General features: G+C 32.8%; 1 protein-coding gene and 1 non-coding gene across 2 annotated transcripts in view; both read left to right on the plus strand.

Moving 5' to 3' along the window:
- KLHL1 (kelch like family member 1) overlaps nucleotides 1-26,230 on the plus strand; it is a 362,820-nt gene that overhangs the window by 158,829 nt on the left and 177,761 nt on the right. Inside the window, exon 4 of the mRNA XM_077855417.1 lies at nucleotides 4,625-4,821. Coding sequence (XP_077711543.1) covers nucleotides 4,625-4,821 — 197 coding nt within the window. The remainder of the gene's footprint in view (nucleotides 1-4,624; nucleotides 4,822-26,230) is intronic.
- LOC144288188 (U6 spliceosomal RNA) lies at nucleotides 25,910-26,016 on the plus strand. Its single transcript, XR_013356162.1, has one exon. It is a non-coding gene; the product is annotated as a U6 spliceosomal RNA (small nuclear RNA).

Consider the following 26,230-nt stretch of genomic DNA (forward strand, 5'->3'; position numbering starts at 1 on the left):
AAATCATGAAAATAATTTAAAGATATAAATGTTATCAGAAGTTGTTATACATGTGATCAATTACAAGTAACAATAGATTTTAAGGTATTCATATTACCTCCTTTATATTTCATATTTTTATTCATATAAGTTATAGGTACATATTTAATATAATCATTTAAAATCTATCAAATACAAGTTTCTATAACATGAAGAATACTTCATTCTGGTGCTGACTACAATATCCATAAACCTTAAAAAAATATATATAGCTGCACTGACATATTTTAAATCATTTGAGCTTGTGTGAATCCTTCAGCTTTAGATGAATATATTGTTTGGCATTATTATTGAATGATAGTGTGAAATATAAACACTTCCAAAAATAGTATTGGCAAATGTCTCCTCTGCTGAATTGACCTATGATACTCAATGTTCTACTAGTTGGTAATATCCGAATAATAAGATTCTTGTGCATTTATTGAAATCTTGTAAGTTTAAAAATTACTATTTTAACTTTTATTATTGACAATGTCCCTCTTTTATATTAAAGCTAAACTTTAGGTAAATTTAATTATAAATTAAAATATTAAAGAAGTATTTTAGTTTGCTCTCAGACACTGTTCCTTTCTAATTTATTGTTTCCATTTTACCTGCTTTTTTCTTTCTTCATTAAATCCCTTGCTATACTTGAAAGTATGTTTTAGATTCCTTTGCTGTCTTATTCTATCAGTGACACTCATAAATAAAACATAATACTCTTTAACTATTAAACATGTTAAGTTATAAGTGAAATGTCATTTTTGAAAGCAAAGTTATCCCTCACCCAACAGATTACTTACTAATTATAATAGAAAAAAATCTTTAAAATGAAGAAATCTAGAAGACATTGCCTTAAACAGGGTACCGAACTTAACACATCAACCAGGAGACATACTTGCATCATGAACTTCCCCATGTAAGGTATTGAAAAAGGTGTAATATCACCTTTATGGTGTCCCTGCCAGAAAAGGTTTCAGCCAAATGTAATCATGAGGAAATAATATGACTAACCCAATCTGGGGAATTATAAAAAAAACAACTAGTCTGGACTTTTCACTAATATTAATGTCATGAATGACAACATGGCTGAGGAACAGTTATAAATTAAAGGAGAATAAAGGGACATAACACATAAATATAATGTGAATCTTGATTAGAGCCTGAATCTAAAAATAAAATCTATAGAGTTGCCTGGGTTGCTCAGTGGTTAGTGTCTGCCTTCTGCTCAGGGCATGATCCTGGTAGTCCTGGGATCAAGTCCTACAGCGGGCTCCCTGCAGGGAGCTTACTTCTCCCTCTGCTTGTGTTTCTGCCTCTCTCTCTGTCTCTCATGAATAAATAAATAAAATCCTAAAAAATAAATAAAATAAATAAATAAAAATAAAATTTATAAAGCATATTATTTGGACATTTGAGGAAATTTGCATCATAGCAAATTCTATTGTATCAATTTCATAAATGTAAAAGTTATATTGTAGCTATGTAGGAGAACCTTTGTTTTTAGAAGCATATGGTGAAGTATTTAAGGGTGAAATATAATGTTTGGAATAATCCAATAACACAGCAGCTATAGCATAAATACACACAGAGAGAGAAAGATATGGCAAATGTTAACACTTGGTGAAGCTACATAAAGAGTATATGGATGTTTATTGTAGTAGTCCTGCAAATTACTATAGGTTAAAGAAATCCAGAATACAAACTTTGTGTGGAAAAAAAAAAAAAGGCATTCTGCTTATAAAGACAACTTTTCTAACATGCTATAGAAATACTACTGATGGGGGTGATGCCTGGGTGGCTAAGAGGTTGAGCATCTGCCTTCCGTTCAGGTCATGATCCGTGGGTGCTGGGATCAAGTCCAGCATCGGGCTTCCTGCAGGGAGCCTGCTTCTCCCTCTGCCTATGTCTCTGCCTCTCTTTCTGTGTGTCTCATGAATAAATAAATAAAAAAATAAAAATTTGTAAAAATACTACTGATGAAAAAAGGAAAAATCTGAAAAAAATTGTAGCAGTATTATAAAGTAGAAAATATATTCCAACTAGCAAGGATACATTTGTAAATTTCAATTAGATGATAACATATTAATAATTAAAGTTAATCAATTATTTTTTTTCCTATGGTCTTACATACAAGTTCCAAATTTGGTGTAGCCTGTCTTCTAAGTGCAGCAATGAATTAAAATATCCTTTTTTTTTTTTTTAGGGACTGATCACCATCTTTGACTATTAGAGGTTGCAATGTATATCTTAATGAGGCAAAAGGTAAAAGAAATACATAAATAAAACTTGTTTGGATAATTCAAACCTCAGTCAAAATTTAGAATATTCAGAGAGGATAATAAAACATTATTTTCTCTGAAAGATTCTAAAATTCTCAAAATTTTGCTATTAAATAGAGAACACAGATACTTACTTTTAGGTAATGATAGTAAAACTGAATGTTGCAAAGTTATGAAAAGATAAAACAGTAGAAATGAAATAAATACATAATCAAAGAAAAAGAATGATATTATTAAAACTCAGGAATAAAAACTGATGTTTATGAATTAATTAAGAACTCTGTGAAATGCGCAATTCCCATGGGTAAAATATCTTTTTTTTAATTAAAAAAATTTTTTTCCATGGGTAGAATTTCTACAATTAAGTTATTTAAATTTTTAGTAAGTCAGGTGCCTGGGTAGCTCAGTGGTTGAGTGTCTGCCTTTGGCTCAGGTGGTGATCCTGGGGTCCTAGAATCAAGTCCCATATCAGGCTCCCTGCAGAGAGGCTGCTTCTACCTCTGCCTTTGTCTCTGCCTTTCTGTGTCTTTCATGAATAAATAAATAAAATATTGAAAAACATTTTTAGTAAGTCAGAGTTAGACAGCATATTAGATATACCAAAAAAAGTATCTATGAATGTAAAGGTAGATATGAAAATATAAATTTGAGTATAAATAATTTTCATGGAGAGAACTTCTAGAAGTAAAAATGAAACATTTTTAAAGTTTAACATATCAGGTTTAAACACACTGTTAAATATGTTGGAAAGAGAATTAGTTAATAAAATACATAATGAAATCACAGATATGGAAGAGAGAATGATATGATCTAATACATAGGCCTTGATAATAGTCTCTAAGAGAAAATTGAAGAAGCAAAAGTAAGGAGCAAGAACCATTTCAGTAAAAATAGACAATACTTTTCTAGAATTTCATATTTAGCAAGGCCAATAATTTCTGAGTAAATTTAATAAAAGTAATTTTCTAAAAAACTCATGTCCATTACCATCACTCTATATTATGCATTAATAAACTCAAAAGAGTTGATTTGCTGAAATGATTAGACAATAGACCAGAGAAATAGGTTAATTTAAAAAATAAGAATGGTAGAAGGCAAAAATAAACAATCTATGGTATGAAAATTTTCCAAACATTATAGATACACACTAATTACAATAAAATTAAAACCACACACTTTAAAGTAGATTGGACTGCAAGAATCAATAGAACTAGTAAGCCAAGAAAACTAAAAATATATTTCAGTACTTGAGTTTATTATTTGAGTATTATTAGTTTAAATATTGATTATTATTATTTGGAACTAGTAGTTCTTGGTGTAGATTCAGGCTCCTTGCTCCTTGTGCATCCTTCATCCACCAGGGTTTTATGTCATCTTTGCTGGTAGAAGAGAAAGAGAGCTTGGATGAAGTACACTTATATCATAAATGCCCTGGTGTAGTAGTAACACACATCCTTTTACTCATAGTCCACTGACATGTCATGACATTAACATGTGGCCTCTCCCTGTGTTCAGGAAAATGAGCAAAGTTATTTCCAGTGAAAAGTAGCAGCCTGTGCCACAAAAACTAAGATGGAATAAGCCATTTCTGTGACTTAGAAATACTAAGTACTGAGTGATGCATAGAAAATCTGAATGGGGAATAAAGCTATTAAAGATGTGTTGAATTGCTAAATAAAACCTACCCCCCCTCAAATAATTAAGTACGGAAGCTTCACAGGAATGATTTGCAAACATTTGAAAATAGCACCACTCATTAATAAATTACTTGAGTAGTTAGATAAAAGAGGAAACACTGAAGAGCTCATTTTTTGAGGTTAAGATAACTGACAAAAAAAGAAAAATTATAGAAAATTAAAATCATGGCTACAAGGAGTTAAATACAATATTAGCAATCTAAATTTACCTATTATATATATATAATACATATATATTCGTTATGCACACATAGGTGTTTCATATAAATATACACATGAACATATTGTCAGAAACTTCATGAACTCTTGCTCTCTTAAGTCTATAGACATGTTTTGTGAAACTTGCTTGTCCCTATTTTTTTTTCTTAATTCACAAAAAAAGAAACAACCATCATTTCTGCTGAAGTAGACTCACATATTTAGTACGTCTTAGAGGATTTTGAACAGTACATGAAGAAATGCAAGATGCCAAAAGGAGTTGCTGGCCTTTAATGAATAATATTTATCTTGATTATGGATCTAGGTTCAGGTCATTTTTAGCAGATTGACCTAACATTTGGAGTGAGACAGTGATACCCATTATTGGTTTTAAACAGAGTTTCGTAATTCTCTTCACCCAATGTTTAGGTTGCTTGGAATTAAAGGAAGACACCATTGAAAACCTTCTTGCTGCAGCATGCCTCCTTCAGCTCCCTCAAGTGGTGGAAGTGTGCTGCCATTTCCTCATGAAGCTCTTGCACCCATCCAACTGTCTGGGGATCCGTGCTTTCGCAGATGCTCAGGGGTGCATTGAGCTGATGAAGGTGGCCCACAGCTACACAATGGTAAGGAGATTTCATATTTTAATCACAGAGGCAGAGCTATATCAGCAGAGGTTAAAACAATTGCTGTCATTGTGTTGAATTAATTTTTATGTTTAAAATAAGTTCTATAGGCTTGGTACATTTCTATTAGTAATTTGTAATATCAAAGTAAAAAAAAACTTATTCATCATGGACCTTATATCTACATTTCCTATAAATTGTAAACAAAACCATAAAGCAATTACAGATGATTTAAGATTTTAGTTGTTTAAATGAACCTCTCTTATTTGCTGCTGGCACACTTATCTTTTTTATATCTATTTGCACAGCTGCTCTTTGTTTTTCTTCCTTTTCTTTCTAGTAAAGAGCTATAGGTCTGTACCACAAAAACAAACAAAAAACCCACAGCTTTTCTTTTGCTGTTTTCTTATAACCTTTATACTATGAAATAAGTTGTATCAACCAAAATTCAATGTTGAAGTCTTATTCACAATGGGATGTATGTGGAGATGGGGCTTTGGCTGTAATTAAGTTTGGATGAGGCCTTGAGGGTGGGTCCCTCATGATAAGATCAGTGCCCCTAGAAGGAGAGATACCAGGGAGTTTGCCTTTTCTCTCTCTCCACCTGTGAGGACACAGTGAGAAGGTGACAATCTGCAAGCCAGGAAGAGAGAGCCTTCACCAGGGACTCCAGTCAGTCTACACCTTCATCTTAGATTTCCCAATCTCCTGAATATGGGGGAAAAAAAAACCCGTTCCATAAGCTACCCAGTCAGCAGTGTCCTGTTATAGCAGCCTGAGCTAACAAATACATTTTCAACATAGCACATTATGTTTGGTATGGCTTTGCTTATATGATATGTGGAAGAAAAAAATCATACTTGCAGTATATGCTATAAAGTATTTATTTATATAGTAAATATGGATTTCAGAACTTCTGGTAACTTCTATAGCAAATGAAAATATTTAGATGTACAAACCAACTAATCTACTTTTTTAAAAAATAACTTTGACTTTCTGTACCATTTTAATGTTGGGTTCAAACTGAGTTAATATCACCCAGGAAATACTCCTGAAATAATTTAAACCTATTTATGTTTTTTCTTTGATTTTTTTCTATATATAAATAAGTATTTTAACAACTTTATGGAGATAGCAAAAATCATTTGAATTGTGCACTTTAAAAGTGTGAACTTTGTGGTATGGGCTTCTTTTTCATGTTGCCTCCTTTCTAGAAGAGAATAATCAGTTATAACAATTCATATCCATAACATTTCATACCTTAGAAATAATTATCCTAAAAGCAATTTAATCAAGTTGCTAGCTTATAGTAAGCTCTATGCAAAATGCTAGCCATTTTTCTTATTTTCATTATTAATATTATTAATGATTTGATTGTTATCATCAAAACAACCAATTGTAAAATATAGAACTTTCCCTTTCCAATTCAAGGGAAGAATTTATATGTGATAAATCTCATTAAGCTTTATAGTTGCTACTTATTAAAAAGCTCTTAAGATTCAACATCTTTTCAAATCACTAATGACTGTCAGCCACTTATAAGTCTTCTGATTGTTATTCTTATACAGAATTTCAATATTATTTAATTTTTCTTCTTTAATCCTTTAAGCTGATTAGTAAATTAAATGAAAATATACAAAAAAAGGAGGAAGACACATACTTTGTAACACTATTGTCAAATTTTTCCTTTGAAATATTTCATGACAAGGTATAGTACCACTACTGAAATTGTGTGAACCATATAAAATCAATGTAACCAAACACTTCATCAACCAAAATATCAAAGTCCAACTGCAGTCATTTAATTATGCACATTTCATTACAATTAGGAGTTCCTGGCTTAGCTAAGCCAAAGAACAATATGCTTCCATATCCAGAGGGATAATGGTCCCTTCTGGTCTAGTTTGAAATTATTAATTTAGTAATAAAGATGTTTTTCGTGCAGCTGCTTGGACTGCTCTGCAATTTATCACACAATAATAGTGATTTTTTTCTTTAGACATTTTAAAATATATGCTCTATAGTAAAATATATTTAAAACTAAAATGGAGAAGACTTGATATGCTCAACATTCTAAACAACTCTATCTTAATTTATTTTTGAAACTACGAATGGATTATATGTGGTGTCACATCTGTTGAAATTTAAGTGATTTCAAGTTATTTTGGAAACATGAAGCTCCAATATTCTCCAGATGCTCATGGCTTATCATTTTAGTGAAGAAAATTTACTGGCCAGTTATCTTCCTACATCACTATTTTCTCTTAGTTCTAACACCTTTAAATGAGTGTTTTGCATCTGATGTTATAATTTGTCATCACATCTTTGCTTCTGATCCTTCTTTGATCACTCATATGTTCTCATCTAATCTATTCAATTTGTGCTTTGAAAGCAAATCTATTATTATTAATTTTCTTTTTAACTGTTTTAATATAGCACAGCATTTCAGTTTTCCTGGTATGTCTGAGGCTAAGTTCTTTATTGGCTCTTATTATGTATTTGTTTATTTTATTAGTAACATTTTTTTCTAATTTTCAATTTCCTTGCTAAAATATTTAGATATGAATTTGACCTTGAATGTCCACATCTTACCTTGCTGGCTATCTGCCTCTGCTATTCATATTCCTTGCTAACTTTCCTTTGGAAATTTCACCCAGTTATTTGGCTTCAGCTATTGATTTTGTGTGGATAAATCCAAAATCTATTCAGGAAGGTGACCCAACTTGGCAGTGGTTCATGTGCAAAATACTGGAAAATTTTGAATGCAAGCTCAGTATTAGGCAGAAATGTGAAACTAATTCTAAAACGTTAATTTAAACTTTGGCTGCATGAATATGCAGACAGCAACACAATAATTGAAGGAAATAGCTCCCCTCTATTATTAGTCAGATTTCACTATGAGACCTATGCTTAAATTTGGACGTCATATTTTAAAAGCATTAGAGAGTGACAAATAGAAAGATGAAATTAACAAGAATAGTAAATATTCTATAATTATGTCATATGAAGGGATGTTGAAAGACATTTGGGTGCTTGTAGCTGGATAATATTAGGGCATGAAAACAACTGTCTTCACAAGTATGTAAGAATAGATTTATGTCTAAAATGGTGTGTTAATGTTCCTCATTCTGTTTTTCATTTTAGTAATCTGTCAAATTAAATGTTATATGAAAGAATGATATTAAGGTTGATTTGCTTTGTGTGAAGATGAATGTAAAGTCCAGTTGTCTACTTCAGTCATCTGATCTTTCTTTCTCCACTGGATTCTCCATTTCCACTATTCATCACTGCCACTTCCTTCCAAGCTCATCTGGACTTTTCTGTAGACTCCTGGAACTGCATTTCCCAGAAATACTCTCTCCATTTGGTTCTGGGTTAAACTTTGCCAATGATAGGTATCCATGTAAGATATGGAAGGTGGAAGAGGTGCAAGATACAACTTCATAAGCAGTTGAAAGCAGAAAAAAATGGGAAATTGAAATAACTTCTCAACCCTTTGAAAGAGGTTTACTTCACTGCTGTAGACTGAGACTTCTGGAAGTTCTTGATTGGAGTGCCTTTGCTGAGTCCTTATGAGGACAGTTCACATAGAACTGAAAGTCAAGACCATTAACATAAAGTTCCTGACCTGTACTTGCACCACTCTGTCAATTCACTACCTACAATCTTTTTTACATTGAACATAGATTAGCTTGTTTTCCTTTAAAGAGCAGAGTCACACTCCATATTTGGAAAATTCTAAAACTCTGCTTAAATCTTTAGTCTTATCATCCACCTCTCTTCCTTTCTGCCCCACTACCCCATCATACTTGAATTCCCTAAACAGAATAAGCTCCTTCCCACCTCAGATCATTGGCTCATTATGAACATTCCTTAGCCAATTAAAGATATTTTGATATGCATACTCTTCCACACTTAGCTTCTAGACCCCTCCCTGGGAATTTTTCCTCAAAAATAAATGAAATTGCCTTCACCTCTCCTAAGCATGTGCTGTGAATTCCCTTCACTTATACTTCACTCATGATATTTCTCTTGTCTGGAATCTCCAGTATCTAATTCTAAATAACCCCTTGGCTTCTAATTTTAGTTCATCCATGCCTAAGAAATATCTTAAAACTTTTCATGGTATTCTTTCTCTCCTTCGAAATTTTAGAATTCCTTTATTTAGGATCATGTGACATCATCATAAACTTCCTTATATAGTTAATTATCTTTTTATGTCTTCGTGACTGGTCTTCACAATTCTATTGCAGAACCCTTTATGAAAGAATAAGTATTCTCTGTGGAAATGTATTGTGTCCTGATGAAATATCTAGAACATTGTAATATATTCATATATTTCCTTTGGATAGTCTTTTAGGGTTGTGACTTTTAGCACTCAGCACTCACGAATTCAGCGATTCTAGAAGACTGCACATGGTTTCTTCTAAGTTTCTTTTAAATCTCATTTCTTATCATTATTTTCTCTATTCACATAGTTCTGGTCACATATATCTTACTGCTTTTTGACTACACCATGCATCTTATCTAATGACCTTTGTGTTTGCTCTTTTTTCCCTCTGCCAGAAACACTCTACGACCAAATAGTTATATCCCTTTCTCTTCTGCCTCAATCAGATGTCTGCTCAGATGTCAACTTCCACAGAGTTCTCATCTCTGAATATTCTTTTTTATAAATATTTATTTATTTGAGAGAGAGAGAGAGTGCCAGAAGTGCCAGAGGGAGAGGGAGAGAATGGCAGGCAGATGCCTTGCTGAGCATAGAGCCCAACTCAGGCCACAGGCCTGATTTCATGACCCTAAGATCATGACCTGAGCTGAAATCAAGAGTTGGGTGCTTAAATGACTGAATCACCTGGGAATCCCTCATCTCTGAGTATTCTATATAAAGTGGTACTGCTTCCAAAAGTGTATACTTTTACACTGTTTTATATCCTTTAGAATACTTATTAGTTTCTGGGTTTATATTTTTGATTTTGTTATTGTTTTGTTGATTTCTCCTCTACCATTACTGTGGTAGCTTGTTGGTAGCATTTCTTTAAACTTCTATACCTTAAGTGCATAGCATTTATTGTTGAGTGAATGAGCAAAAGAGTGAGTGACTGTTGAATACTCTGTACCAGGAACTATAGTAGGTGGTACTGGAAATACAATGGTGATCAAAATAGACAGATTGTCCTTGGAATAAAGATGAATATGTTGGATGCAAAAAAATTATTATTATAGATGACAATTATATATATGCATATATATTTGCATATATGTATTTATATGGCAACTGCTATAAAGGACAATACAATGATGCTATGGAAGAGTAAAATAGAGAAAACCTCTTTAACAAGGAATGCTTTACACTGAGTTGTAAAGGATGAGTCAGAATTCATCAGATGATGAGTTGGCTAAGGAATGTTCATAATGAGCCAATGATCTGAGGTGGGAAGGAGCTTATTCTGTTTAGGGAAGGAATGTTCATAATGAGCCAATGATCTGAGGTGGGAAGGAGCTTATTCTGTTTAGGGAATTCAAGTGTGATGGGATAGTGGGGCAGAAAGGAAGAGAGGTGGATGATAAGACTAGAGATTTAAGCAGAGCCAATTTTCCAAAGTTCTTGAGAATTTTTTAAGGATTCAGGTTTTTATATTGAGTATATTGTTGTATCTTTGAAAGTTTTTGAGCAAATAAAAACCAAGATTTAATTTAAAGACTAGTTGTTGAACTGCCATGAAGAGGAGGCAAGAAGAGAGATCCAGAATAAAGGTTGGCACTTCACTAGAGGTCTATATGTATTTTGGGTGAATAAGAAAGGAAAAGGGAAACTGAGGTAACTCTAACTTCTGCCATTGTGTTTAATAGCAATGCTTTTCACTACTGGTGGTAGAGGTATACAAGCTAAGTGTATATAGTATATATCAGGCATAGTTCTAGGTATCAAACATACTTATTTAAATTAATCCTTTCAAAACTCCAACAACATATGCATAATACCCATTCTAAAAATGATAAAACTAAGACTCAGAGATGTTCAATAATTTACTGAAGAACAATAACAAGAACATAATGGAATGAGGATTTAAGCCTAGTGCTGTCTTACTAAAAATCAGGTGTTCTATCTATTATGCTTATGATTATACAGTGATTACATTTTATCTATTATACCAAATCAGATTTCTGATGTCCAGGACACTTCAAAACATGCATTACTTCAGACAAATGGATTTTATAAACCTAAAACATAGATGAGAGCACAGAACTCCATGAATATTTTGCTCCTCAGTTTTTGTTTTTATTTTGTTTTGTTTTCATTTCCCTGTTCAGTTCACTCTCATTTCTGCCCAGCTACCAGCATGGCGTGCAGCATTTCACGATGTTTATGCTAGAGGCAGAAGCTTGGCAATAGGACTAATCAGAGGCTCCCATGCTCAATCAGTAGCTTTGAAAGGTGAAGGTCTCAGAACTGGAGCAGAAAGCTTCCCCACATCCAGGTGAGAGTAGCTACGCTGTTAGCCTGGTACCCTAAAAATCCTATACATCATTCACTTGTCCTTCAGAGCCATTATAGCAATGCCGGAGAAAAAGAAAACTTCATATGATTTCTGTACATAGTTTTGGAATATCTGACATTTCTTATGGTTCCTAGCTAGCAGCATGCTCTTTTCTATCTTTACTAATAACCCTTCCAATCACCCATAAATTAGAGTTTGCTTTGGGAGAATACACAGAATTTAATTGCTTTGCTTTTCTAAGTCATTAAAACAAGGTTCCCTTCATTTATAGTTTTCACAGCACTATTATGTGATAATTAGAAAAAAAAATTGTGTTGAATGTTATCTTCTCTTATGATAATTCATTCCTTCCTGTTACTACTTTTCAGTATCTTATATACCTACAGTGATGTGGTTAATGAGTTTAAGTTAGTATACAATTGTCAAGTTAAAAAAAAGCAAAATTTGATTTTCTGCATTTCTTTGTAAATGAAAGAAATGAAGCTTGAATACAATGAGTGGCTTGAAGGACACCAAAGCTGGATGATCACAAGCAGGAAGGAAGCATGTGGAAGCCTCCATAGAAAGGAACATCCTATTGTTTTTGTTTTGTTTTTTCTTTTTTTTTCCACATGTTTTTGTTTTTCTTTACTTCCCCTGTCACTAAATTAAGCTTACGAGTCCTTACAGTCAGTCATCTGTTTCTAACTCACAGTCATTGGTACAATTCTAGTCTGGTGGCTAAGACTAAGTTGATTTGAATGGGATTTTAAAAAACTGACTTTTGTGTTTAGTGTCATGTGCAAACAGGATATTAGCATTACACTGAATAAACCGATAGAGATGAATAATAAATAGTAATACTATAACACATAATTATTCACTCATGCGATTGCAGTTTGACTACACAGAGCTCTGTAATTGTTAGGGCTCATAAAATAACCACATTTAAATATGCACTTATGACAGTTTCAAAGACTAATTAAGCATAATCACAGAGTATGCAATGAAAATTATAAGCTTTTTAAGGGTCCATTTTAGATACAGTCCATTTCTTCTATTCAGATGCTCTTCAAATGTTTCCTTTTTAGGTTTTTATATCCAAACTGAAGAGCATTTTATTTTAAGAAACGTATCCTTCCGTTTTCTTGATGTTGATGATGTTGAAGAGAATAATAATATTCATCTACTGGAAAAGTATTCTGTTCATTTTAAAGATGGCTTCATTTGAATATTTTAATTTTATCTTCATTTCTTTTACTGAGCTATTTCTAAAACACAGAGATATAGCATATAGCTGTATAAAATCACAACACAAACAGAATCTACTATTAAAAGTGTATTAGGCTTTCTTTATTGTCTAGTAGATATAAATATTTCTGTAATTGCTATTGTCTTGAATTGATGCTATAGCAACAGAACTAACAAAGTATCAAGAAGGAATTAATGTTACAAAATATCCTATAAACACACATCAAAAAGATTTTCATAATTTGTGAGTAGTTCCCAAATATTTGTTTCAATCACTTAATCTATAGAATTCCCTTCTGTAATAAGTAATATTACTATATTATTAGAACAGTATTAATAGGGCTTCTTATCTGATGTCAGAAGAAAGGAAAGCCAGAAACTTTTTGGCTACAGAACCCTTTCCAATTTACAAAGTACAGTTCTTCAACAAATGAAATCAATAACATGCTTTCGGTCAAGTGAAAACAAATTCTAATTTTTTATGCCAATGAAAGTTTCATTTTATTATAATAATTTGCACCCCTGGGGCATCTGTGTGGCTCAGTTGGTTAAGCATCTGACTTCGGCTCAGATCATTATCTTTGAGTCCTGGGATCAATCACTACTTCAGGCTCCCCACGCAGTGGGCATCTGCTTCTCCTCCCTCCTCCTCTGCTCTGCCCCCTGCTAGTGCTATCTCTCTCTCTCTCTCATATAAATAAATACAATCTTTGAAAAGTAATTTGCACTTCATGAACTGATATAAAATATTTATATTTTCTAGTGAGGTAATGAATCCCATATTATGAAACTAATTTCTTTTTATGCTTCTCTTTTAGATTTTTCTTTTATTGTTCAGTTTTCAGTTAAGGACTATACTTGTGCATAAAGATCTTTAACAATTTTTAAAAGAAGAATAAAAGGTAGAGGGATTGATTATAGTTCATAAGAAACATGATACATCTATCTTTGCTGGAGGGTAAAGTCAGTCTGCTCTTTGTAGGTAGGGCAGAGTTCAGATGGGGCAGATCATTTCCTTAAAGGAATGCTTTAAGAAATGTATTATACATGGGATCCCTGGGTGGCACAGCGGTTTAGCGCCTGCCTTTGGCCAGGGCGTGATCCTGGAGACCCGGGATCAAATCCCACGTCAGGCTCCCGGTGCATGGAGCCTGCTTCTCCCTCTGCCTGTGTCTCTGCCCCCCTCTCTCTCTCTCTGTGTGTGACTATCATAAATAAATAAAAATTTTAAAAAATTCTTATTAAAAAAAAAGAAATGTATTATACAACCAGACAGAATTCCAGGAAAAAATAACTTCTAATAGAGTATTAGGTGTTCCCCCAAGACCCCAAGTTACTCTGAAGATGTAACTATGTACAGAGCCAGGGGCATCTGGGTGGCTGTGTCTGTTAATGATCTACCTTTGGCTCAGGTCATGATCCCAGGGTCCTGGGATAGAGCCTGGCATCCTGCTCACTGCTCAGGGGGGAGCCTGCTTCTCCCTCTCCTGCTGCTGCTCCCCTTCTTGTGCTCTCTCTCTCTCTCTCGAATATAAATAAATAAACAAATCTTTGAAAAATACTGTGCACAGAGCTAGATTATATATTTCACAAGGTAATAAATTGCATCTACTTGTTCATTTCTGTATTCTTAGTTCTTAATATATAGCAACATTATCACTTTTTAAAATTTTCCTAAAGATTTTATTTTTAAGTAATCTCTATATCCAATATGGGTGTTGAAATTAGAACCCCAAGATCAAGAGTTGCATACTCTACCAAAAGAGCCAGCCAGGCATATCACATCTTTTTCATTTTAGGTACATGAATATGATATTTGAAAGAAAGAAAAAATGAATAAAGAATTTCAAAGATTAATATTTTAATATGCTGTTATAAATTTTTATTGACTTATGTGAAATCTAATGAATATTAATAATTTGGAGTGAAATATATTATCCCTATCCCACAATAATTAAAAATATTTATATTGGGCTCAATTTTACTTTTCATACCTCTATATTAAAATATAGTTGTAAATACATACATATAGGGTGCTATCATGATCTTTAAAGTTTATCAGTTTCTTTTAATCAGTTATTTCAAAACTGTTCAACAGGTAACAAAGATTCCATATATGCTGTGTGTATATTTTTAAGTTTTTAATAGACTCATTTCATAATCAAGATTTATATTTAATATTTTTTAGTATTTCTTAGTTTTTAAAGATGTTTATTTTTATTAAGAGAGAGAGGGAACATGTGAGCAAGAGGAGGAGCAGAAGGGGGAGAGGTAGAGAGAGATTCCTCAAATAGACTCCCTGCTGATAGCCCACTTAGGGCTGCCTCTCACCCTGAGATTATAATCTGAGCTGAAACCAAGAGTCATATGCTCAACCAACAGAGCCACCCGGGCACTCCAATATTTTTTAATATTTCAAGTGAAACTTACTCTTATTTAAAGTCAATTTGAGGTCACCTGGATATCTCAGCCAGTTAACTATCTGATTCTTGATTTTGGTATAGGTCATGATCTCAAGGTCATGAGACTGAGCTCTGCATCATGCTCTGGGCTGCTGAAGATTCTCTTCCTCCCTGTCTCCCTCTGTTCCTCCTCTCTGCTCACAATCTACCCCCCAAAAAAATTAATAAAAAAATAAAATAAAATCATTTTTTATTTAAGGTCATCAGGCTATCAAGGAATAAATATGTAGAATAAATACAAAGTATTTTGTCCAACACAAAGGGCACAAACAGAAAAATTAATAGTAGGGCAAATGTATCCTATTTTCATATATGATTGCAAAATATTTAAAACAGCACACCATCATTAAAAGTTGCTGGATAATAGTAAGCAGAAATCAGAAAGATCAGAAGAATGGGATTCAGATCCTGACTTTACTATGTTCAATAAACCCTAGACTTTAGGTGGTGGGCTTTATCCCAATAACCACTTATAACTATTCTTTGCTCTTTTTATATATGAGGTAGTATTCATTTGAGCAACATAAAAAAAAAGATATTTTAATGATGTCATATAATTTACAAATGGTGAAAAAGTATTCTTGTAAATAATGAAGAGTAGACTTTTAAAGCAAAATAGACTATTTCATCAATACTAAATCTAAGCAGATGTATTGGGAGACTGAATAAAGTTTCCAAACAGATATTATCCTATTCTAAGCATTTTTTAAGGGCAATTTATATTTTAATGGGATCTAAAGTTAAAAGAACATGAAGAGTTTTCCAAATATATGGGTAGAGATGGAATTCAGTTTCTTCTCCAGTTTTATTTGAAAGGAAAATAAGCTGATTATCAATTATAGTTTTCTATTTTTACTTCTGGTAATGAATAGGAAAAATTGGGATAACTAAATGACAAGGAGACAGAGGATAACATAAAATGTACAAGAAGATACTTTTCAAATGAATATATTGCAATTTAACTAGAAGAAAATTGATGATGTTAAAATTAGGTTTTATTATATAGTCAATGATTAAGACATATCTGCATAAATTTACATGCATAAATAGACATATGTATGAACATTGCATATATTAATTCAGATGAAAGGTTATATTTTTAAGCAGTAAACTCTATAACCATAATTTACATTGTCTTGTAAATCCACATTTTCCACAGATCATACTCATATATACTTATATTATGATCATCATTATCATATTAAGTTTTACATTTTAAACTTTTATAAATTTGATACAGAACTAGAAAAAGCATAAATAAAATATGGACAACAATTAGGACATCATCTTCTTAATAAGGTTTGTCATATGTTCTGATAGATACCACTGTAAGGATACAATAATATACTCCTTCCTCTTTGGCAAGTGCATTTTCTCAATTATTCAGCAAGATTATGGGGAAAGATGTTATTAAATATCGAAAACTTGAAATTCCAACTTTTCTCAAAGACTCTAAAGCTTGGTTTTTAAGTAACCAGTGATATGGTGTGTATTTGTATGTCATGCTTCCACAAGTAAAAAGCCTTTAGTGGTTTGTGATGGTTTAGCTGTCAGCAGGCTGAAACATCATTTGACTTAGGAAAGAATATTATTTTACTAGATCGTTTAGAATAAAAAGTGAACAGTTGGATGAACTCACTTGAAATTCATCACAGTAAATTGACACTCTTGTCTTTTACTTTTGAAGTCTTAAAATGCCCTGAGAATTATTGCTTTATTTTACTTCCAGAAGCCAGAAATATGAGTAATGTATTCCAACTTAGTACAAATAAAACTGGATAGTAAACATAACTTAATATAAACAACATCAATATCTATAAACTTCTCATAGTAAATGTGTCTTTTGGCAGCCTGGACTACAGAGATACGAGTCAGTGGAGCCTCAGGTCCCAGGTCCACTTTTCTGACAGATCAATAGATGAAAAACTTACCAACTCCAAGAATCAGCTTGAGTGAACAGAATAACATAAGCCAACCATTAACTCTCCAATATCAAATATTAGTGGAAAATAGCTTTATCTTATTGACCAAAGAAGAAAAAATATATAGTAATCTATAATGCCTTTTGCCTTATTTTTAAAAGCCAAGATAATATATATCAAATTATATATATAATATATATCAAAATTAGATTTGAAAGATATGTAATTCCCTTCAAATACTAGTTTTAGTTGCTATTATTGTGTTAATCTACACTGTGACTAATAATAAGATTTTGTACAAATATGGTACATATTGTATAATATGGTACATTTGTATAATATGCATATTATATACATTAAATATTATAACCTAAAATTTTAATTAATAATTCTTAGTGTTTTTGACATTCCTTGAAACTCAATTTTTCCTTGAAGTTCATTTTTAAAATAATTTATAAAAGAACAGTACACCACTGAGATTTAAGGAAAAAATGGTCCAAATCTTGACATAGATATTGAAGAAGTAATTCCAATTAGATAGACTAAACTAGATAATTTCCTGGGGCACCTGGATGGCTCAGTAAGTTAAGCAGCTGGCTCTTGACTTTAGCTCAGTTCATGATCTGAGTCCTGGTTTGAGCCCACCCATGTTGGGCTCTGCAATTAGAGGGGCGCCTGCTTCAGGATTCTCTCTCTCTCCCCTCTGCTCCCCTCCTGAGTTTCCTCACTCTCTCTGTCAAATAAATAAATAAATAAATAAATAAATAAATAAATAAATAATCTATCTATCTTTAGTAAATAAACTAGAAACTTCTCAAGTCTCTTTAAAACATGGGGTAAAAGTCTAGATTGCACTGTTTTATTTTACTTGTTTATTGTCCAGAATGTGTTCCCACAAGTTCTGCTTTGATTTTGGCCAACAACCTCATTTTTAAACTAGCTTGTTTAAAATTCCATTATATCTTAATTGCTGAAGGTGTGTAAGATTTCAACATTTCTAGAACACACAAAAAGAAGGTAAAGTATAAGAATAAAAATTGCACTGAAAATTTTAAGACTCAGCTTTTTAATAGTTTAATAAAACTGTGTGTCTTTGAGCAATTCACTTGAGATCTCTCTCATTAACTGTAAGATGATGTAGTTTATTTGAGATCATACTGGTCCCATGTGGTCCCTCGCAGCCTTATGATTTTCCAAATATCTTGTTAAATCTGAAATTTCCATGAAATGTAAATGTATTTCTAGATACAATGGAAAAGTGACATTTTACAAGTAATAAAACCCAGTGTCACTACAAGTAGAACATTATCTGGCAGTGGTAGATGATCAACAAATAATTGTTGGACGGATGAGTAAACATTTTCCTGCTTCCAAATGTTTTATGCTTTATAAAAACACATTATTGAGGTAGTAATTCACCAAAAATACAATTCACCATTTTAAAGTGTACAACTCAGGGCTTTTTAGTATATTCACAGAACTGTCCTTCCATCAGCATTATCAGTTTTCAAACACTTCTATTATTTTATAAAGAAACCCTCTGTCTATTAATAGTCACTCTCCCCCTATTGGAATCGTGCAATATATGGGCTTTTGAGACTAGTTTCTTTTGCTTGGTATAATGTTCTCAAGATTTATTCCTGTTACAGCATGTGCTAGTACTTCACTTGTCTTTATTACCAATAATACATCACATGGATAATATTACATCACGTGGATAGCACCCCATTTTATATTTCTATTTATCAGTTGATGGACAGTTAAGTTGTTTACACTTCGGGGCCATTATGAATAACTGCTATGAACATTTGTTTACAGGTTTTTGTGTGGACATAATATTTTTGTTTTTTTGTTTTTTTGGGTTTTTTTATATGTAACCAGGAATGAAGTGTTATATAGGAATTCTGTTAAAGGTTCTGAAGACCTACCAGATTATTTTTCTTTTTCTTTCCTTCTTTTTTGTTTTTTAAGATTTGATTTATTCATGAGAGACACAGAGAGAAGCAGAGACATAGACAGAGGGCGAAGCAGGCTCTTCACAGGGAGCCGGATGAGGGACTCCATCCCTGGTCGGAGTTCACAGCCTGAGCCAAAGGCAGACGCTCAACCACTGAGCCACTCAGGTGTCCCCAGATTATTTTTTAGAGCAGCTGCACCATTTCACATTCCCCACAAGAGACTCTAAGTTTTCAATTTCTCTATATCCTTGCCAATAATTTTTAAAAATATTTTATTTATTTGACACAGATACAGAGTGCACAAGCAGGGGAAGCAGCAAGCAGAGGGAAAGGGAGAAACAGGCTCCCTGCTCTGCAGGTAGCCCCACACTGGGCTGGATCCCTGGACCCTGTGAGATCATGACGTAAGCAGAAAGCAGACACTTTACCCACTTTAGCCACCCAGGCACCTCACCAATAACTTTTTATTAACTTTCTTCTTGATTATAGATTACCTGATGGGTGTGAAGTGATATCTTCTGGTTTGGATTTGAATTTCCCTAATCCCAGTGAAACTGAACATCTTTTCATGTACTTATTGGATATTTTTATATCTTTGGAGAAATATCCTTTTCTGCTCTTTTGCCCATTTTTAATTTTTAATTTGTCTTTTTATTGTTGATTTATAAAAGTTCTTTATGTATCGGAGAACTTCCCTGGGCTTAGCATAAATGGCTTTACATGCATTAGTGAAACATTCACATGAGACAGGTGAAACTATTGTTCTCATTTTATAGATGAGAAAACTAAGATACAAGATTAAATGTCTCGCCCAAAGCCACCCAAATAATGAATTGTAGATATTGAATTTTAATATAGAGCACAAGTATTAACCACTACGTATCACTGCCGTAGGTTTTACTTGTAAGAGTATAATCATTTTATCATTTCATTGAAAAAATATATTATCCCAAGATGAAGATAACTTCAAAAGTGATTTTTAAAGACATTATTGGAGAAAATACACATTTTGGCTTTAATTTAAGTAAAATAATGTGAGATGATGCAATCAATGTCAAACATGGCCCTTCTATGTAAAGTACTTTAAGAATTCTAAAGTGCAAGGCTAATGAAAGGCATCATTATATTTTTATCAACACACCTTGGTTTACTTCTAATCTTAGAAGAGCAGATGTTGCTCCAACTATTCAAGACTTATTCTTTCACTTCTTAATCTCAGTTCTCCCCTATTATTATTAGAATTTTTTCCTGTTAAATACCTTCTTTTATAAATTGTCTTTTTTTTTTTGCACTGACGCAATCTAACCAAAACATTTTTCTCTGTTTTCACTTCTCCATCACCATTCACTCCCAAGTATAATCTCAAGGTGACTGAAATAATTAATTATGAGAAGGAGATGACTCAACTTAGTTGGCACTAAGGCCTTTAAATAATGAAGGAAGATCACGTTTGGTGAAGATTACATGTGAGGGATTTTTCAGGGTACTTGGAATTAAGGAATGTTTGTTTATCCTCTACCCACCTGTTACTCATTCTTTCTCTTCACTGTATACCCATTAACTCAAGACATACTGTCTAACGGAGAGCAGGCTGTCCACAAAAGAAGTTCAGAAAGAGATTGAGTAGGTTTATTTGATCTGGGTTTCATCTGGTATAATCATTCCGAAATACCTTACATAAAAAGAGAAAGAAAGCTTGCTGCATGCCCGTATTAAACAAAATCCTAGTGATAAGGCTTTTGACCTTGACAGAAAAAAAATGGGAGCCCTTCAATGTTTCAAAAGGCGTAAAGAGGGGAGCATGCTATAGAAAGATGTCGAAGCTTTAGGGCATGCTATGTCCTGCAGGCCTTCACATATTGGAACAAAATATAGAAGCAATAGTTACCTGAGTAATTGGGGCAGCTTGACTTTTCCTAAGATATAAGAAATAAGTTCTCTAAATATTATCGTAATATTTCCATATCCAGATAAGGATTGCCTGCTTTCAACACCACTACATTTCTTATTGAACCTTATTTTATACTGGCTTACTGCTACTATACAAGATGGGAAAGTAGGTAAAAGTGACTTATAAACAAATGGGCATACATTTTCCAAAGTAAGAGCACGATGCTAATACAAACAAGAAATAATGAGTAAAAATCATGAATCACACAAATGTACATTGAGCACATACCATGTAATTTTTCTCACAAATGCGCATCAGCAGGATGGTAAAGTAGTTTAAAGAGATTAAAGTCACTAAGAATAAGCATCCTGAAATGAACTTGCAAAGTTAAAGACAAAGCTGGTTAATGACCTACAAAGAAGTAAATTTTAAACATTATTGTTTCTCTTTCCCACTAGGCAGAAATTATTTGCAACTGTCATTATTCTGCAAGTTAATAAGTAATTTCACAGAGCTTAAGCTCTAATCAATAGAAATGGCAAATCAAACAAATGTATATTCTCTTAGCAAATTAAATAATTCTTCAATGGTGACTTTCATGTTCCAATATGACATTAAAATGATATACAGTCATCCATGTATCTTACTTACAAGTGTTGCATAATATTTCTTAGCTATATAGAGAGCAGAAAGGACAAGCAATTACAGTGTCTTCACAACTTCACTAAAATAATAATAATTAGAATAGATTACTATAAGCCAGACAATATTCTATTACATATTAACTATTTTAATCCTCACAATGCTATGATATAGGTAGTATCTTTATGGTCAAAGAAACTGAGGCAAAGAAAAGTTAATTAACTAACTGAACTGTACTTATTCATGAGTACATGGAGCCAGAATTCAAATTAGGGAACTAGCTTCAAAGTCCATAATTTAAGCCATTGCCTTATATTGTCTCTCCCTAACTCTCCTTCTTATGTCCTGATTCTTCCTCAACTATCTTAGTGCCATAAGAGTAATTCCTTTCCCATCAACACTTCCTAAAATCACCTCAAAGAGCAATATAATAATACTAACAATGATGATGATGGTGATGATTCTATTCAAAAATTGGTACTTAAAAAAGAAATATAAGTGTTATTAAAAGTATTTTAACAATATAAATTTTTGATCTGTAGTTGATATTTAAAATTTGAAGTTTTCCTATAATCACAATGTCAACACAAGAACTCTAGCACCTGCCCTCCAAACCAGATCACCACCCCCAAGCAATTCCAGAGTAGAGGTTCTTAAGCCCCTATTGCAGTATGAATTCAATCTCCACTAAGGCTAGAAAAGCTGTGGCCAAATTGACCAGTGGTCCTACAGTTTACAAATCCAGTTGTACTTTTCTATGCCAGTTTTTCTGCGGTGTTAAACACTCATGAACACTTTCTTCTTTAGAGTGTCTCAGACCTTGAATTTTCAGGCATTCTTCATTACTGATTTCCTTTCTTTCTTACCATTGACTGAACTCTACTTCTTTCTACTTCTTTGCCTAGAGTTCACTTTTCTGGCAAATCTCTCATCTGTTCTTACCTGAGATATTGAATTAGCTTTTAATTCTTTTTCTCCCCATGTAATTCATTTAAAAATATTTTATAATGTAATATTTGTAATCCATTTTTTAATATTTTCACATATCATATTTTATTTGTAAATTTTCATTCATTTTAAGCAGTTTGTTTTATAAAATATGAAACTTAGAATATATATTAATGTGATAAAGTGTGATATTTGAATAACCGTCCATGATAGTGGTACCTAACTTAAATCTCAAACTTCTTAAGCACACTGCTACCTGTGCACTCAATGAAATCCTTTCTACCTATTATTCCCTCAAAGGTAAACACTATTCTTTGAGGATAGTAGGAATTTTGTGTTTTAAATACATATGTTTTTTGTAATGTATTTACCACACACACACACACATATATATATATATCCCTAAATATGCAGTGTTCAGTTTTGCCTGTTCTTGGGCTTTATTTTTTTTTTAAGATTTTACTTATTTATTTATTTGAGAGAGAGAGACAGAGAGCACATGCAGGGTGTGGGGAAGAGGGAAAAGTAGAGTCCCCTATGAGCATGGAGCCCCACATGGGCCTCAATCCCAGGACCTGGAGATCATGACCTGAACCATAGGTACATGCTTAGCTGACTGAGCCAGCAAGGTGCCCCATTCTCAAGCTTTATAAAAATTGTATTAAATCATAGTTTTCAGCGGAGATAAAATAGCATTTTATTATTTACTTTTCTTTAGTTACATGGTTAATTTCCTTAAATCCAAATGTGATTAAATCTATTGGCAGCTAAATATTCGTTAATGATTTCCCCAGTTATAAGTGTAAACTGTAAGCATACAGTAATTTTATAATCTAGTGCCTACTTTCTTTTCCAGTCACATTACCAGATTTCCTTGTGCCTTTCTGCTACTCTGCCATATTCAATACTTGTAGCTCTATACCACTCCATGATATTTCATTGCTGTGTCCTTATGCACTATTCTCCTAACCTAAACTTTTCACTTTTCCTGTATGTATTCTCAAAATTTCAATTTAATTTTAAACCTTAAAATATAATTTAAGTAAAATGTTCCATTACATATCTCCTAATCACCCCAAAAACTTTTCCTATGCTTTCCTGTAAACTGACCTTTTATCAGTTGTAGAACTTACTACATTTTTATGTGTATTATTAATTCCTAATCTCCATAAGAAATTAATTATTTTTTAAAAAGTTAGAGGCTACTAGTATACCTCACCTAAAACTTGAAAAAATATTGTTTTGATGGAATGATTGGACAAACTAATGAATAATTGAGTAAGCCGATGAATGGGGAAAAAGGGGGAATAAAACCCACACAGTATTTGAGAAAAAGAAAGAACAGGAACAGGGTTAGGACATGGAGGCTATCTTCACACTGAGTTTGAAATGTGACCAAGTTTCAACAGATAGTGAGGACAGAACTTTAAGAGAGATCTGTTACATGGATTTGGAATACTTTGAAATAGTTTCAGATATAATTATAAGCCTGAATTAATTCAGTTATACCAATTCTCAGTCCATATACACTAACATTTATGTAGCAAATGCTCATTTGAAACACCTAAAACATTGCTTTTGCAAGATTGAGATCCACTAAACAGAAACCCTATTATGGTACTCACATTGACGGATAGGGATTATAGGATTATATCTGTATTAATAGATGTCCTACAAGACACATGCATTATAAATCATGTTGCTGACAATAGGAGTGACTTGACCTGCTGTGTAAATTTATCTTATCAGATTTCTAGTAAGGTGTTCAGTAATGTTTCTTTTTACTGAGGAAAGAGGTTTTTAATTTATTCCAAAGAAAATTTTTGCAATTGCTACCCTACTGGCGAGGTTGTTTTATGAAAAATAAATATATGTCCCTTGTTACTTGGTCAGTAAAATCATTTACATTTTCATATACAGGAGTCTCATTATCTGCCAAGTTGGTGCTGAAACAGCATGAGGCATTAATTGTTATGCAGAAATAGACTTATGAATATGCTAAAATGGGATAGGTTTAACATTTATGACTGCTTATGTATTTGTATATTTAATGTTCCTGTTTATTTCATGTGCAACCTTTACTTTATGAATGCATACAGAGGAGAATTAATGTTTGTGAGGGGTTTTATGTCAGAGATAATATGTGGACAAACAGTTAATGTTTGCTGACCTCTCTCTTTTTCTCCAAAGAACATTTGTGAATGAAAAATTCAATGAACAGGGACGCCTGGGTGGCTCAGTGGTTGAGTGTCTGCCTTCTGCTCAGGGCATGATCCCAGAGTCCCGGGATTGAGTCCCACTTCGGGCTCCCTGCATGGAGTCTGTTTCTCCTATCTGTATGTATATCTCCACAAAATAAAGAGCTCAAGAAAGTCATAAATGTATATCAAAATCTAATATTTTCTAAGAACATGCCTAAACAAACACAAATACCCAAGAAAATCAACTTATGCCTATTATATTACTCATCAACTTAGCGTTCTTAATTTTTTTTACTCATTTACTTTCTTATGTGTGTGAAACAATGTTTCCTAGTCCTTCATGGTGATATTAATCAGGATTGTCACTTTCATTATATCGATTCATTGGGTTCTGCCTGAATATCTGTTAAAATAACACTGTAAACTACAGACGAATTAATGTTTTATGTCTTTAAACATTTATTTACTTTCTTAGTTTTCTGTTACAGTGGAGTTAACTTAGGATTCACTAATTGTCTTCCAAAATTTAGAGATAGGCAAGCTCACATACATTTTAAATGAATGGGAATTCTGGTAAAGACAGTAAGCACTGTTTTCATAACTCCTTTCCATTCATAACTCCATAATGAATGGAAAAACATGGAATAAAGAAGAAAATTCATCTGCATTTGAACCAGTGAATTATTTAAATTCTGAAGAAAAACTGCCAAATCAAGTAAAAATTAGGTCCAATGTAAAAGGGAATCACCAATTTGACATATATCTCCTTAGTTTATATGATTATACAAGCAGGTGGGTTGTGTGCAAAAAGTGGATTCTACTTTGGAGATATTTGGAGATATGAAAGGACATGGCTAGGCCATAAGAAAAATGAGGGCACCTCATTTATGTTCTATCAGTTAAATTAAAATACTGGAAGAAGCAGAACTAAAAGAAACATATTCAACTTTTTTTTTTTTTGGACCAATTATAACTTAAACTTAAGGATGAAGCAGGACCAAAAAGAGAACAGAAATATCTGCGAACACTGTTTTGGACAGCAGGTTCTGAAGGTTGCTTCAAGTTGCCTTGACTTGCTTACTAGACTGAGTTGAAGTCTCAGGACACTCCTCTGAACTTATTGTGAGACCTTCTTACAGAGCCCTTGCTGTGTGATTAGATTTCATCTATTTGTACAGAAAATTGGTGTCCCTAATGTACCTAGTATGCATTTCTTATTTATCTTAAGCAACTTCACAGCTGAAAAAAAACCCCACAAATCAATAATATAATCAACAAGTTTAAAGTCCATGGACAAAATTCAAACTATGTCAGGTAGAAAAGAGGAATCAGTGCTTACGTGGGCAGCACATGTAGTAAAATTGAAATTATAAAGAGAAGATTAACATGGCCCCTGTGCAAGGATGACATGCAAATTCATGAAGTGTTCCATATTAAAAAAAAAAAAAGAGGAAATCAGTTAGGGAAAATTGGCAGCATCTGTTCTGGACAGTCAGTCCTACATACCAGATACAAATGTTTCCATTCGATACTAACTATCATCATCACTATCATCATCATCATCATCATCATCATCTATAACAAGCACAGACTCTACAAATAAATGAAGGACATAAATATGACATAAATATAACATAAAGATCCAGAACTCA

The sequence above is a fragment of the Canis aureus genome, chromosome 17, assembly GCF_053574225.1.
Source record: "Canis aureus isolate CA01 chromosome 17, VMU_Caureus_v.1.0, whole genome shotgun sequence".
NCBI classification, from domain to species: Eukaryota; Metazoa; Chordata; class Mammalia; order Carnivora; family Canidae; genus Canis; species Canis aureus.